This window comes from Nematolebias whitei, chromosome 21 (assembly GCF_014905685.2).
Source record: "Nematolebias whitei isolate Nwh7 chromosome 21, NemWhi1, whole genome shotgun sequence".
Lineage (NCBI taxonomy): Eukaryota > Metazoa > Chordata > Actinopteri > Cyprinodontiformes > Rivulidae > Nematolebias > Nematolebias whitei.
This window is the reverse complement of record NC_056518.1, coordinates 9,901,730-9,917,670: the sequence shown is the minus strand read 5'-3', so window position 1 is coordinate 9,917,670 and position 15,941 is coordinate 9,901,730. Positions and strand designations below refer to the sequence as shown.

General features: G+C 40.9%; 1 protein-coding gene across 3 annotated transcripts in view; it reads left to right on the top strand.

Annotated features, from left to right (window-relative positions):
• fermt2 (FERM domain containing kindlin 2) overlaps nt 1-15,941 on the top strand; it is a 52,639-nt gene that overhangs the window by 23,989 nt on the left and 12,709 nt on the right. For 2 of the 3 annotated variants that reach the window (XM_037695171.1, XM_037695170.1), the window contains exons 3-7: nt 1,047-1,280; nt 7,963-8,094; nt 11,683-11,715; nt 14,422-14,647; nt 14,786-14,888. In XM_037695171.1, coding sequence (XP_037551099.1) covers nt 1,047-1,280; nt 7,963-8,094; nt 11,683-11,715; nt 14,422-14,647; nt 14,786-14,888 — 728 coding nt within the window. The remainder of the gene's footprint in view (nt 1-1,046; nt 1,281-7,962; nt 8,095-11,682; nt 11,716-14,421; nt 14,648-14,785; nt 14,889-15,941) is intronic. The other variant, XM_037695172.1, reaches the window with a different exon arrangement.

Genomic DNA, 15,941 nt, shown 5'->3' with positions numbered 1-15,941 from the left:
CTAGCATATTTAGCTACATCTACTAGCATATTTAGCTGCATCTACTAGCATATTTAGCTGCATCTACTAGCATATTTGGCTACTTCATTGACTCAATTCTTCTGACGGTGAAGCGATGAACAATCTGAAAATCTCTGAGGTGTATCAGTATCTACACAGTAATGAGGTCAGTGGTGTTTTGTTAAGAGGTGAGACACAATCTTATTGACCTTAAAGCAGACATGGAGCCCAGCCAAATACTTTAAAGTCCTCCATCACTGAGCTTGGATTAATTGCAGAGAAAATCGTAATATAGAAGATGAACAAATATTATAAAGCTGTGACCTCCATACACCTGAAATCATACCTGATGTTCTCGTCACTGTTTTCAATCCTTCTGAGGATCCCACGTCTCTTCTCCGGTGGTTTATTGTAGTCCAGACACAAAGTAGGATGCAGGTTTTCTTCCGTCAGCCGTTTGTCAACAAAGTGAAATGAGCTCACAGACAGAGTTTTGGGTGGTCTCTTCAAGTTCACATTTTTCAGCCACATTCTTCTTAATTCCTCATCTGTAGGTAGGAGATTAAACTATACCAATTTTCACAGGAACACTTTGTTTTTGGGTCTGTGTTCAAAACTCTGTTGTTGTAGTCACTGATTTAGTTTGGTCTGGTTGTTCTGCAGCCCTGAACACAACAGGTACCTGAACTCCACACGGCTATTTGAGTAAACGTATGGTTGTTAAATAAATGAGAACAAAACAAAAACAGAGTTTTATCTGCTAAACTGAATGCAAATTACTTTCAAATAAACCATGGTTAATGCTTACTGCTACTTCCTGTCTGACAGGAAGTTGTACCAGAAACATTTATCCAGTAGAGCCCCCAGGAATAAGGTGGATAGTGTTGATGAGTGTAGACTCACTGCTCTGTCTGTACTTTCAGTTAGGTTTTAGTGTTGGCAGTTTGCTCATTGCCTGAACAGTAATTTATATTAGTTTCATTTCATTTTGAATATTTAACGGTGCAGGTAAAACACTTGTCCATTCCTTGTCTTCTGTATGTTAGATGTGAAAAAGGACTGGTCAGATCACGCCCTGTGGTGGGAAAAGAAGAAGACATGGCTGCTGAAAACCCACTGGACGTTGGACAAGTATGGCATCCAGGCCGATGCCAGGCTGCTCTTCACGCCACAACACAAACTACTTCGCCTCCAGCTCCCCAACATGAAGCACATGAAGGTTAAGGTGAACTTCTCAGACCGGGTCTTCAAGGCTGTATCGGACATCTGCAAAACTTTCAGTGAGTAGCTCTAATGGCTCCTTCTAATGACCCCAGATTGTTGGAAATGCGTTTTCATTTCAGTAAAAATGTGTATAACCTTCATTATGAGATGAGGCAGGATGCCAAATGGCAAAAAGTTATGAGAAAAGGATTTTAGACGTAGCGGAGGTGCCCACCCTGCTCCAATGAAAACTTCCTCTAGTGGCAGTATTTTTACAAATGTTCTCCGTCAAACGTTGATGATCATATCCTTCCTCTTGCTTGTTATTTTGGTAATTAGCTGTGTTTATGAAACACTCGTTCAGCTCTGCATGTTACAGCGCGGTTGACCAGTCAGAAGTCATGCCCTTGAACCCAGAGCTGCATCTGTCTCTCCTCATAATGTTTAGTATACAGAGATTATCAATCTGCCTCAGGCTTAAAACTCACACCCATGTGCACATGCATGCTGATTCTTTTAGTTCTCTCTGTTAATTAAACATTATCTCCTCTTTTATGATTGTTTTCACATGTAAACACCCCCCACATGCTGTAAACAGTGGCTGTAACGGCCCCACACACTCTGGTGTCTTGTATCACTGGCTCCATACTGTCCTTTCTGTGTGGGAGGAGTCAGAGGTCACATTCTGGACCCCATTAGGCTCTGACCTGCTGACTTCCACTTTTCTGCAGCGGACCTCACCCCATGCCCCTGATTCCTACAGTTTCAATCAGAGTTTGCAAGTTTAAAGGAGCTCCCCACCCAAATTAACCCGGGGTCACAGCACACCTGTTGTCTTTATCACAGCGCTTCAGCTGGATATTTTAGCTTCCAGCAGCAGTCTGTTACTTTTTGTTAGCTGTTAGGGGTAGCACTTTAAAAGTAAAATGATTTTGGGCATTAGAAAACATGTCACATTTTAACTGTTCGGTTTTGGAAAACAGAAGCTGGAAAATGTGGCCCAGCCTGGACATCAGTGTTTCTGTCAGCTAAGCCTCAGGAATGTGTCAACTTCTGCACGAAAACTGATTCAGCTCCACAAAAAATGAAGGGCAAATCACTTTTAGCTGATTTGGCATGTGTCAGGATGTTGTCTGCTGACTGTAAAGAGTTCTTGCTCTCCTTTATTGCTCATTAGTAAGAAACTGTTTCCACCATAGCCTTTTGACAGCTGACTTGGCTTCTTGGAGCAAGTCTACTCTGGAAGCAGCACTTTTGTTATCTTGGCAGCTTTCAATTTGACTATTTCCTGAGATTTATTTATTTTTTCTCATTTGGCTGCGTTTGAGCTGCAAAGTATAGAAAATCTGTGGGGACAGGAAGAGATGAGGTCTGTCCATCTCTCTTTTGCTCCAGACAGCAGAAAGGGAGGGGCAGAAATACTCGACGATAGAATCAGTTCAAGCAAAGATTATAAAGATATTTTTTATAGTAAGTTGTAGTTTCATACAGTTGGGATAATCTTTCTGTCATGTCTGACCACACAGAACCTATTTCCTGCTCTTCTTGTGCATGTTTTGACTTCTCCAGTTTATTATCATTATGTTTCATAGTATGAGCAATTTTTATGCGATCCCCAATCTTTATTTAGTAAATCTGAACAAGTTCTTTTTGCAACTTTGACTCTACTTTATAGTCTAATCGCCGCAGCAAACTTTACATACTGTACTGAAAGGCATACAAGTCAAGATAACACTCCAAGTTAAAAGTTTAAACCAAATTATCACCGCCGAGCTTCTCAGAAGTTCAGAGCAGCTGTTTTCTGACACAGACATGGTCCATCTGGTCTGACTGGGTGAGAAGAGAACTCAGCAAAGACTTGATGTTCTGTAATTCATGAAAGTCACTCGGTTCCTGCCCAGTTTTTGGCATAAATTTATTTGGAAGCACTCCCTTCCTGAGCTACACTGCTTACTCGATCCTTGGTTTTAAGGATAAAATTATTTAAAACAAATACATCAAAATATTTTCTTTTTGTTGTTAATTTAGTGTTTTGTCAGATTAAAGTAAAAACGTTTGAATTTGCAGTATGCTGAATTACTTGAGTAAACTATCACACAAAATGTACTGTTCACTGCAGACTAACACATGACTGGAGTCTAAATGAAGCTGGTTCTTTTAGCAGAGCACCTTCAGGGTAACAAACGTCAGGTTTCTGCACTTAATCATAATTTGTAAGCAGTCTTTTATCACAGTTTGAGGGGACGCCGAGACCGTAGCATTTTCTATACAGTCCATGAATCACAACCAGTACTTTTGGACCACAGCAAATTAATTACATGAGGACAGCAAGAAGACATGAGTAGCTCTGTCTGTCTCACACCATGTCAAGGACAAAGGAAGACATGTTTTCAGTAGCAGATGAAATGATTTCACTTTCTTTTCATGTTGACAGTTGTAGGAACTTATTTGATAAGGCAGCTTTTTCCTCCAGGATATTTGTGGGAGCTCCAAAAAAAAAAAAAAAAAATTGAAACAAAACAACTGGACTTTATTTGTAACTGAAGATGTTTCACTTCTCATCCCAAGAGCTTTCTCAATTCAAAGAAACAAGGTGTGTGGGATTCAAGATATAAAGCTGTGGTGTTCTGTAAGCTTGCATATTGAAGATTTGACACATGCAGATTGACCTCTCATTCTTCACAATAGAGGATCGTTAGGGTCGTTGTTAGCCCCATCCACAGATGAGCCACTCTGGTCGCATGGTTGGAACTCCTGATAGGTGTGAAACTGGCTGGGTATCAGTCCTAAAGCTGTATTGTAGGTTTTTGAAAGATGAAATCTGAGACCTCCTCCTCTGTTTAAAGATGTTTTTTTCTCGTTTTACATAAACAACCTCCTTCTCTCCCCTCTCAAACCATCTGTCTTCTTGGTCCAAAATGTGGATATTCTGGTCCTCAAAAGAGTGTCCCTTTTCCCTGAGGTGTAGGTGAACAGCTAAGTCTTGTCCTGAGGAGCTGGCTCTCCTGTGTTGAGCCGTGCGACAGTGAAGAGGCTGTTTGGGGCTAACAACGACCCTAACGATCCTCTGTTGTGAAGAGTGAGAGGTCAGTCTGCATGTGTCGATCTCCATTATGCAAGCTAACAGAACACCACAGCTTTATATCTTGAATCCCACACACCTTGTTTCATTGAATTGAGAAAGCTCTTCGGATGAGAAGCGAAACGTCTTCAGTTACAAATAAAGTCCAGCTGCTTTGTTTTTATTTATTTATTTATTTATTTTGATTTACCATGTCTTGGATGACAGAATCTTCACCAGCACATTTGTGGGAGCTGTATGTTGTTTTAGTCCATCATCATCTCGTTTGGTTTAGTCTGCTGGGTAGTGTTGTCACAACACGGAAGCTCTGTGGTTTAGCCTAAACTTTAACAAACATCAATAATGTCTCTTTTTGGTGCTTGTTTAAAGCCCTTTTTTTGTCCTCATCTTATTAAGAAATCAAACTTTGTGACTAATCTATGAAGTTCAGTCAATAACTGTCCTGATTTTACTCAACCTCATTTAAGTTGGGGCAGCACGATGGATCAGTTGGTAGAGCTGCTGCCTCTCAGTGCACAGGTTACCCTGGTTTAAATCCTGGTCCGGGGGGGGCTTTCTGGGTGGAGTTTGCATGTTCTCTCCGTGCTGCGTGGGCTTTCTCTGGGTACTCCAGTTTCCTCCCACAGACCTAAAACATGCATGTTAGTTTGATTGGTAACTCTAAATTGTCCCTAGGTGAGGGAGTGAATGGTTGTTTGTCTCATTTGTCTCTGTGTCCCTGTGATGGACTGGAGACCTGTCCAGGTTGTCCCCCGCCTCTCACACAGTGACTGCTGGATATGGGCACCAGTGACCCTCCCCCCCGACCCAACAAGTAAGAAGCGAGTAAAGATGGATGGATGGATGTTTAAAACCGAATGCGGATAATATTTTACGATGAGCATTATTCGTCCACCTCAGAATAAACACTTGGAACATTTAGTAATTTAGAAAATGTAAAAAGGAATGAGCGATGTTACTTTTTAAAATCCATGTAGGGCCCTGACTGTTTGTACGGCAGATTTTAGCATTGTAAAATTAAACTATGACGATGTTTGTGATTCTTTGTGGCTGGGATTACTCACTGCAGTGAATCATCTGTTCCAAGGAGTGATCTATTAAATCCAGCTGGCTCTCAGTCAGACCCTCTCTTCTGGCTTTCAGCCGGGTTACTGTCAAATGGCCTGAAGGATAGTGGATCAGGGTTTAACTGTCCTGGAGTCATTTCTACTAATGGAAATCTACCAAGCTTTAGTAGGCAGGCTCACCATCTCTCCTGACATCATCCCACAGTTTGTAAGTGTGAAAGAACAGATTTCTTTAGGTGACATCCTTCTCACTACACATTCTTAAATTATTATTGAAGCAAGCGATGAACATATTGCCTTAAAATGTCTGAGGAAATCAGCTCAAATGCTGTGCTGTCTGAAAAAAAATACCAATGGAACATTTTTAGTGTTGTCCTTTTAAAGCCTTCTTTAGTTATTTTAATTTCTGTTGCTTTATAAATTGCCAACAAAGAAAGTATCCAAGTTATTTTACCAACACACTGACTGGAACTGACTTAGCAGCTCGTACAATAAATAAATAAAGCTCTAAAATGATCCCTACATCGTCTGATTACAGACTGAAGCATCTCTAGGAAAAAAAAAAAATTAATTGAAGCTAATGTTTAAATTATCTCAAAAAGTTATATGACATTTTTATGATGCGTACAGTCGAGCAAAAAGTCAAACATTAGCAAAAACAAATGATTGAAATGAATGGTGATTAGATTAGAAAGAATCAATACAGAAGACTAGATGATGTCCTGAACAGGTTCTTAATACACCTCCCAGGTCCAGGGTTTGAGCAAATATGATGCTTGTATAAAAAAACTTTTGCTAACTGATGAATACTTTAATCTTATTTGTTTGTTGGAAACAGAATTTACATCATATTGGAGTAATTTATAAACCTTTTAAAACACTTTTTGTCAGTATGAAAAATGAGACCTGTGAACTTTTGTTTTACATAAATAAATTAAAGGACTTATCATTTATGTAAATGTATTGTCTTTCTGTTTGTTTACTCCTAGTATTACTTTTATAGAAGCTTTTGTATCTCCTGTTTTTCTTTAGATAGGTGATACAGAACCTGCCTCTGAACTAGATTTGAGTGTGTCCTCTAACATTTTGTGAGTCAGAGCAACAAATGTTTTTGACAAAGTGTTGCAGTGTAATCCATGCTAAGATAATGGAAATAACTGTAAGTATTTATATCAGTTATACCTTCTTATCAAATGTGCCTTTTACTTAATCAGTACGTGTCCCAAAGGTTTCCACGTTGAACCTATAAGAGTTGAATAAAAGTACTGTAGTATCGTGCCACATGCTTCTGCTCTGCCTCACCAGGACACAGTCCTATCTGAGTACTCCCAGTCTGATGCATATTTCACCATGCGTGCTGGCCTCCTCACATAGCTCAGAGGGGCTCCAGCTCAGGAGCCCGCCAGGAACTCACATGGCTGTATAAGGGCACAGGCACTGTGCTGCAGTGCTACAACAGAGAGAGACTGAGGGAGGAGGGAGGCTGAGAGAGGGTGAGCTCCCATCTGGTAGTTCTTAAAACTCCTGGAATGCTTTTGCTTTAGTTACACAAACCAAACAAGCCTTCTCACAAAGTCAAGACGGCTTCACGACCCTCGTGTTTGGGCTCTCCTCAACACCTTTGGCAACCAATCACAACACTTGTTGATCTATCTGTAGAAAGTTCAGACTGATTTAGGTCTATGAAATAAGATGCACAGCTGTGTGTAAGTGAATTTTTTTTAAAATTCTTTCTGATATCTGCACGTTCCTTTGATTTATTCAAAATCGTGACAAATCCAAATCTAGCCAAGCGTCCAGATGTGTGCGCTTCTACGTTCGATCCATCTATTGTACTCTTGACGCAGTCTGGCAGTTCTAACCCCTCCATCAGAGCAATCCCTTCATAGTTGTTGCTGAGTGATGGCTCCCCGGCCCTTAAGTCCAAAGGATGGGGAGAGTCGACGAGAGGCTGGGGAATCCACTGCTGTTTTAGTCATTATTTTCAGTGTGGCATCTTTGTTGTTGTCTGCCCTTTGGTATTCAGCCACTCCACTTACAGATGTTCAGTATGGCTTCTCTTTTAATTTAAAACTGCTGCTCTTATGTAAAAGTTGGGCTGCCTGTCCATTCATCAACAGCAGCTCAGTTTTGTCATGCTGTGTGAAGAGAATAGTTCTATGAGGAAGGTTGGGGGGGGGGATGAAGTTATGTCTGTCTTGCCTTAGTTGGAGATTACAGTTGAAACAATTTTTTTGCAGGGCCCCGAGAAAAGGGATTTGCAATTTTCCACCTAGTATGTGCACAGCTGTCTACAGTTCCTATCCATCTTCTCCGTCTCTGTGTCTCCTCTTCTTCCTCCTAAATGTCTGGCTCTTGATGCAAAACGTGTTGACTGATCTCTGTGTATGTCCTATATATCTTCTACTCATTGTTTTTGTACACTGCAAGAGCTCAGGTGGTTTATTTAAAGCCCGTAGTTTAAAAAAGTGATAATTACTGTTTTTTTGTGTCTTGTGACCAAAAAAAAAAAAAACTGTCTTGCTTTGTGTACAGAATGGTTTGGTTGTTTCGAATGGTTAGGTTTACAGTGTTTGGCTTCAAATGAACTTTCCTGCCATTTCACCGTAGATATCCGCCACCCGGAGGAGCTGTCTCTACTGCGCAAACCTCGGGATCCTAAGAAGAAAAAGAAAAAGTTGGACGAGACAGACCAGGATGATGACCTGGAGGTGGAGGGTCCACTGTTGACACCTGGATCAGGTGACCTTCATTTGCACCTTGTTGAATAATATACTTCTTTTTTTTTTGGTCTCCAAAATTCCCAAGTAAAAGGTTAAAATTTTTGCATTTTGCTGTGAATAATGCTGAAGCAGCAGGTTGATCAGCAGGTTCTGCTGACTCCCATGAGGCAGCCTCCATCCCTTTTTTGTGTTTGTCTGCAATTGTGGTTGAGAAACCACTAAGATAACTCCAAATTGCTTCACCCAACCACTACTGACCAAATGTAAACGTGTGAGTTTGAGGCCCGCGTGGGATCACCAACCATAGCTCCCAGTTCTTCAGGCAGGGAGGACTAAGAATGGTTGAGATTCCACACATAGTTGGTCATGCTGCCATTTTAAGCTCAAACCAGGCAACACGAGTGCAGTGCAGTTATTATGACCCTTCTTCCTGTAGCGAGCAGAGCAGTGTTGCATCCAAATGAGCAGGGAGGAGCAGAACAAATCAGACTGTGCTGCTGTCACACAGTTAGCAGCCAGCAACAAGCGCTAATGCTATAGGACAGAATGAATGGGATTCTTTGTTACGAGTCTCCTTTTGCTTTGCAGTCTGTTTCTGCTCCGTTTGCATTATTTGGCTCTTCATACGATCACAAGGGAATGGGAAGAAGCCTAAATACTTGTTGGAACCTCTACTAGATTTTTTTTTCTTGTATTCAATGATTAAAAAAATACTTACAAAGTCATTAGTTCTTTGTCTATTTGCATATATTGAAGTGGAATGATTAAAAAAAGTAAAACTGAGTTTATCGTCGACAGCAAATTCTGATCACACCCAGAGTCATATCATTATATAATTTGGGTGTGCATCCTGTTCCCAGCAAATAGATCTGGTCACACTGGGGGGTGGATAGACACTAAGTTTCTATAGGAATGTTCAGGTTCCCTGTGTGTTCAATATGTGTGTGTGTGCTCTTCCTGCTGTCACATGCTGCAGTCAGAAAGTGTAATTCCGTCCTTTGAGGGGAAGAGTTGACCTCTTAGACCAAGCCTTCTGATCAAAATCACAAGGCAGCGGTGCAATCAGATGCATTTATTTTTACTCTTTCAACATTCCTCTTTTTGTACCCTGTTGCAGAGCAAAGAGGGGGAATTGGAAATACCCTTCATCCGACCGTTCGTCCCTCTGTGTTGTGAGCGTGAAATCTTGAAAATAAGTGAGGTACCAATTTCCATTTTGGTGTGTGGCTGCATCTAGGTGCAAGAAAGGATCCTTTTGAAAATTGGCCTGCCACTTATGTCAGTCTTCTCAATAACTTTTAGAGTCTGAGGCTAACGGCTCGGAGTAGGAGGCTGGAGTCATTTCCCAACATCAACACATAGATGTTTCGTGCGGCAAAAGTGTTGGTGAACGCAGACTGTTTAAACACTGATCACTGATGAAAATGTCTTGCCTGCGTCACAGGCATGAAAAGAGTTATGAAGTTATGAAAATTATATTGTCCTCCATTAGTACACCCTCTGGGTAAACAGCCACGTCCTCCACTGTTCTCCAGAGCTCAGAACTAATGCCTGGTTCTGTTAGCCCAGTCAGAGGGGTTCTGGACCTCCCTCCTCTGCAGGGTCAGACCTCCTAGAGGGACTCGGTCCACTCTTCCTCTCTTTCCTCTTCTAAAACAAATCACGATCAACTTCTTCATAAATAAAGTGTCTGACTCAGACTGTTTTTCTCCTTCGTGATACTCTCTTCTGTCTGAGAGGTTCTGACTCTGTGGTTCTGTTCTCCTCTGAGTCCACAGCTCCATCGAACTCATTCAAATATTGTCTCATTGTTTTGACTCAAACACACTAAAACTGACTAATCTACTGGTAAACACATTAAACTACACCCTAACTATAAAACCCAAATGCTAAATATCACAAATCTCTCAAACCTCATGACTCACTCCAGCTCTCGCTGGGACTTTATCGCTCTGAACTCCATTCAACTTCTGTCTTTTTCTTCTTCCTGTAAGTTTTTTGGGCAGTTGACAAATAACTTGAAGCGTCCATCAGAAAGGAGGGGGAGGTTTTTTATCTGTTTGGTTGGGGTGGGGGGTGAACGTGAAAGGTGATGGGGGTGTTTTGTCCTTAAGACTGCCCATCTTTGCCGAAGCTTCTCGCTCTAAAATGCTTCAGATATGATGACGGTTTTCAGAAAAAGATGTGGCGTGGATTATTTATCATAACTCTGGTTTTATGTGGCCTATCAACACGATTTAAAAACTGTTGTGTAGTTTAAAGTCTGTACTTTTGACAAATTAAAATGGAGTCTCTGAGACTCTTTCCTGCTAGAGCGACTGAAATCAGTCATGCGACTATCCCGCGCCTGCGCATCGATTGACTCCAAAGGGAATAAAACAATCGTCGGATTAGGTGACACCAGACACTTGAGTTGGTGTCACTCACCACCTGTTATTGAGAAGGCAGACATTAAAATCCAAGATGGCTGCAGCCATATATGTCCATCTGTCTTGTGAGCTGGATAACTTGAAAAATAAACAACATGTCAACTTCCATTTTGGTCTATGGTTGCATCTAGGCGTAAGAAAGTTTACTATAAAAAATTAGTTTCCTATGTCATAATCCAAGATGACCACTGCTATATACTGTATATCTGTAAACCAACAAACTATTTGAGGAAACTTTGCCTTATAGGTTTGTATTGTTAAAAACATAGTATTCTCAAATAACTTGGGTAGCCGAAGATTAATCTGTGGTGGCCAAGGCCACCATTGGTTTGGTTACAATTGGAACTGTATCGTAACTTTACTGTTCCGTGATGAAAGTAATGTATTTAATGATCAAGTATGAAATATAGTTGACCTTTTTCACATTATTCTGTTGGATTTGTCAAATTTGTCTGTTTTATTACCATTTTTGCAGTTAAGTAATGTTCAAGTACTTTTAGACACACAATTTTATAAATTATTTGCAAGTATAACAGCCCTCATGGGCTTTTGCCTTACATAACGTTACATTTAAAAGGGTGATTTTTAAAAATTATAGTACTAGTAGTGGCACAGACAGTTTTCATTCTCCAAACGGGGGTGCCAACAAAAATATGTTTGAGAACTGCTGGTCAGCACATTTCCTTGAAATACTTTCAGAATTGTCGATCCATTTATATTCAACTGTTATTCAGACCAAAAGGCATACTTTTACCCATAATGCATTCCAGCTCCTTCCCCTGGACTCACCATATTGTGACGTGCCTAGGAGAGCCACAACTTTGTGTGCTGCAGTTTGTTTTTAAGAGCTGGGTTAAGACTTCCCCTGCTACTGAAATTAGTCATGTTGTGTTGGTTGTGTTGTGGTGTTGGTTGTGTGAATCCCCACTAATCCAACTGGGGTGATCACTCTTTGTAAAGAGGGATAAACCGAGTCATCCACTCTGGGGCTGAGAGCTGGCAGTGTCCCTGGAAATGTCACGTAGCTCTAAGATTTTTGTCTTTCTCAACTTTGTGTCTTTTCTCCTGTCCTTGAATGTTCAGCATCTTAAATCTGACCTACTGATTTTGTTTCCATTCCACTCCTTCCCCTACAATTGTTTTGCGTCTTCCTTCATCCTCTTTTCTTTTCATCCTAGCCTCTGAAATAATTTACATCGGACCTGTCAAAGGTAAGCCTTCCTCTGTCCTTTTTCTTTGGCACTGCTTCTTCACCTTCGCCTCCCTCCTCCTTACCCTCTTCCCTCCCATCCACCACTGCTGGAGTGTTATGGTCACATGACATCCATAACATTTGGGACTAGCAGCAGAGTCACCTGACTGCTCCTCTAGTGAAAGTCACCTGATGCTGGCAGTCTCATGATAAATGCTTGTGTGTCCCGTTAGAAAGAAGCTCAAAACTCACTGTTCTCCAAGCTAATCAGTGCCTGCTCACGGTGCCTGCTGAGTGATGTGCAGGATAGTGAATCACTTTATAGCTGTGGAAATTGTGCTTGAAGTGGAAGGTTTGAATATTTGTAGAGATGAATGACGAATTGTGTTTTAGCTTTACTTTTCTGTGCAGAATCCCAACATACATACACGTTATTTCAATCTACATCCTAATTCAACTAACTGAAGCTTTGTGTAAATAAATAAATAAATCCACAAGAAACGCATTTTAATTAATTGCCAGTGTCCTTATTTACTTCAAGTCAACCGTTGATAGTGGTCCAGTTTTCTCTAAGCCCTTTATTATATTTGTGAGCAAAGTCATGCAAACTTGTGGCACACTAGTGTTGAAGAGTGAGTCAACAAGATGGAGAAACCTACTTGTGCAAATTTCAACTTCTATATTTTTAGCTACTTAATGGACTGCTAGCGTTTGCTTTTTACATAGTTGCTCTGAATGGTTGACATTGACATTCCTTCCCTATGGGAGATGGGAATACTATCCTTGACCCAATGAACTCGTCATTAGGAAGAAGATCTTGAAGGAACCACTGGATAGCATCCTCCCCCAGATAGATTGAATGGGTGGTCATAGCCTGTACCCCTTTCTCATGACCTCAAACAGATACACACACAAACACAAACCAAGCTCACTTCCTTTTTCCCCCCAGAAGGGATTTAGTGATTTAGTCAGTGTTGCTACTTGACCCTGGCTCTACACAGGGGAGAGAGGGAATGGAGGGGAGGATGTGACCAAAAATACTCCACAAGGCCAATCAACAGGAAATGTAAACCCCTTCAGTTCATGGTTGTAGTGAAAAGCTAAGATTGAAATCCCAAATAAAAGAAAAATACATATAAAGAAACATTGACATTATGTACCGGTAGTCATATTGGACTTGTAGGTTTTTTTTTTGTTTTTTTTTCCTGAACTTGCTTGTTATTAATATAATGGAAATATAATTAATAATTTTGCCCAGTGCATTCACTTGTCCTGTGAGCATAACGTGTTATGGTGTGCTGTGTGAAGTGTTGTTTTTTTCTGATTTTTATTTTATTTTATTGTGTTATTGGGTGGTCCTGCTTTTATTGTGCATTATTTGCATGCTGATCCACATCAGGTTCAGCATCAAGATGACATGGTCACTCATTTGCTGAAATACTGGTAGTCACAAAATATAACTGCTACTTAGTTTTGTTGAGTTGCAATTGGAACTTCTGCCGAAGTTAACTTTTTTGCCATTTTTGTGATATATTTGTACAGTAGTCCCTCGCTACTTCGCCGTTTGTTTTTTGTGGACTCGCTCTATCATACATCATACATACATCTCCTACATGTCTCTGCGTGAGTGCAGATACAGTGTGCGCTCTCAGGACATTATTACCTGCAGTGCTCCCTCAGTGAGGACTGAACTAGGCAAAAGGGCCTTCTCCTACTCCTCCTGTTTGTCTCCTGTTTCCTGGAATATCTTACAAAAAGACCTGAAGCTGTCCACCTTGACCTCTCTAAGTGGCTTTAAGAATCTGTTGGACTCCTGGCAGGGACCAATGCAGACATGTTCCTGTTTTTAGTTTTCTACATTCACCTTAGAATCTAGCTGTTTTTTGTTACTTTTCTTTATTTTAGCCATCCTATTTGTTAAAAAAAATCTGTATGACTTTTTATAACTGTTTATTGTTGTCGCTGTTGTCCATTGTTATCATCATTCTTTGTTGAAATCAGGTCTCTCTTGTAAATGAGTCCTCGAAGCTCAATGGGATTTACCTGTCTAAATAAAGATTGATTGAATATTGCGGTTTTTCAAAATAAGATTGGACATGACACGCAATTGGTTGATTGATGGATGAGCTGCATGATTGGCATAGAATTTTTACTTTCCATGAATTATTTAAAATGATTTAGCACCTGCTGCACATTTGTGCAGCCCACACTGCAGAAGAAACGTCCTCCTGCAGCACCTCCTCCTTCCTCATCTGTGATCTCCATTCTGCTGTGGAGAAGTGGGCGTGGTCAAGAGTACAGAGTGCAGCTGTGACGGAGGCAAGGAGCTGAAATCATGATATTCTGTCTCTTTTAGAGCGTTTAGAGTTTAGAAATATTGTTCAGAATATTGCAAGAGTGTGGGAAGGGTTTAAAACACCTTTACATACATACATATATACAGTATGTATGTATATTCTAACTAAAATAAAAAAACTACTTACTTTTTGTACTACTACTCTTACTTGGCGGTTTTTCATTTATAGCGGGGCTTCAGGGTACGGTCCCCTGCGATGAACGAGGGACTACTGTATATGTATATTTGAAGTGTGAGCGACAACATAAGGCAAAAAGAATTGTACAAACAAAAGTTTATTTTATTTATTTATTAATTAATTAATTATTTTCTAGATGTCCTTTTTACAACAAGGAGCTAAAGAATGTCTGTGTCTTTTTCTTTTTTTAGGGAGCATCTACTCCAGTCCAGGTTTATACAGTAAGACAATGACCCCCACTTATGATTCGAGGGATGGAAGTCCTTTGTCTCCCACCTCAGCTTGGTTTGGAGACAGCCCCCTGTCCGAGGGCAATCCCGGCATCCTTGCTGTCAGCCAGCCAATTTCCTCCCCAGACATCCTGGTCAAATTCTACAAGCCCCAGTCCCTGTTGGACAAAGCCAAAATCAATCAGGGGTGAGTTGACTTAGTTTGGCTTAACTGCTCATAGTTCTTAGTGTTATGGTGGTTTGTTAAATAATTCAGATTATTAAAACTGCTGCTTTATATTACGTCTTCTCATAATCTCATTAACCGTGTGTACTGTCTGAACAGGTGGTTGGACTCATCCAGGTCTCTCATGGAACAAGATGTGAAAGAGAATGAAGTGCTCTTGCTGAAGTTTAAATATCACAGTTTCTTTGACCTGAACCCTAAGGTACATCATCAGTTTTTAATGATATTCTTATGGTCAGTGATTCTGGTGAACATGTGGTTCTTGTCCCGCTTGACCTAACCGCTGCCTTTGATAAAGTGGACCACAACATTTTAATATCACACTTACAGCACCAAGTGGGTATCTGTGGTACTGCACTGGGCTGGTTTAGGTCCTATATGGCAGACAGAACAATGTGCATCAACATAGCTGGTTCTGAATCCTCCACTGCTCCTCTGTGTTTTGGGGTTCCACATGGCTCTGTTTTAGGTCCCCTGCTTTTCTCCTTCCTTTGGGATCTATCCTCAGAAAGCATGGGATCTTTTTTTTACTGCTATGCTGACGATAGTCGGATCTATATGCCACTAAAAAAGAAAGATGCCTCCTCAATCAGGCCACTTCAGTTGTGTCTTGAAGACATCAAAGCCTGGATGTCCTTAAACTTTTTAAATTTCAATGAAAAGAAAACAGAAGTGATGGTGTTTGGTCCTAGTGGCTCTGTTGATCTGGGCCCTCTGGCACCACATGTAAAGAAAACTGTTTGTAACTTGGGTTTTAAAATGGACAGTGATTTTAAATTAGAGTCCCAGATTGGAGCGGTGGCCAAGATCAGTTTTTATCACCTCACACAGCTGCTAAGGTAAAGTCCATTCTCACAAAACAACAGCTGGAATCGGTAATCCACGCCTTCGTCACCTCTCGGCTGGATTACTGTAACGCTCTTTACCTTGGAGTCAGCCAGTCCTCCCTCAGACGCCTCCAGTTGGTCCAGAACGCTGCTGCTCAGCTTCTAACTGGAGTTCAAAAGAGGGAGCACATCACTCCCACTCTGGCTTCACTCCACTGGCTGCCTGTTCATTTTAGAGTTCATTTTAAGATTCTTTTATTTGTTTTTAAAAGTTTAAATGGTCTTGCTCCATCCTACTTCTCTGAGCTGCTTCACCCATACCCTCCTGCTCGGTGCCTCAGATCAGCTGATCAGCTGCTCCTGGAGGTGCCGAGGTCTAAACGGAGGCTCAGAGGGGACAGAGCTTTTTCTGTTGCTGCTCCAAGACT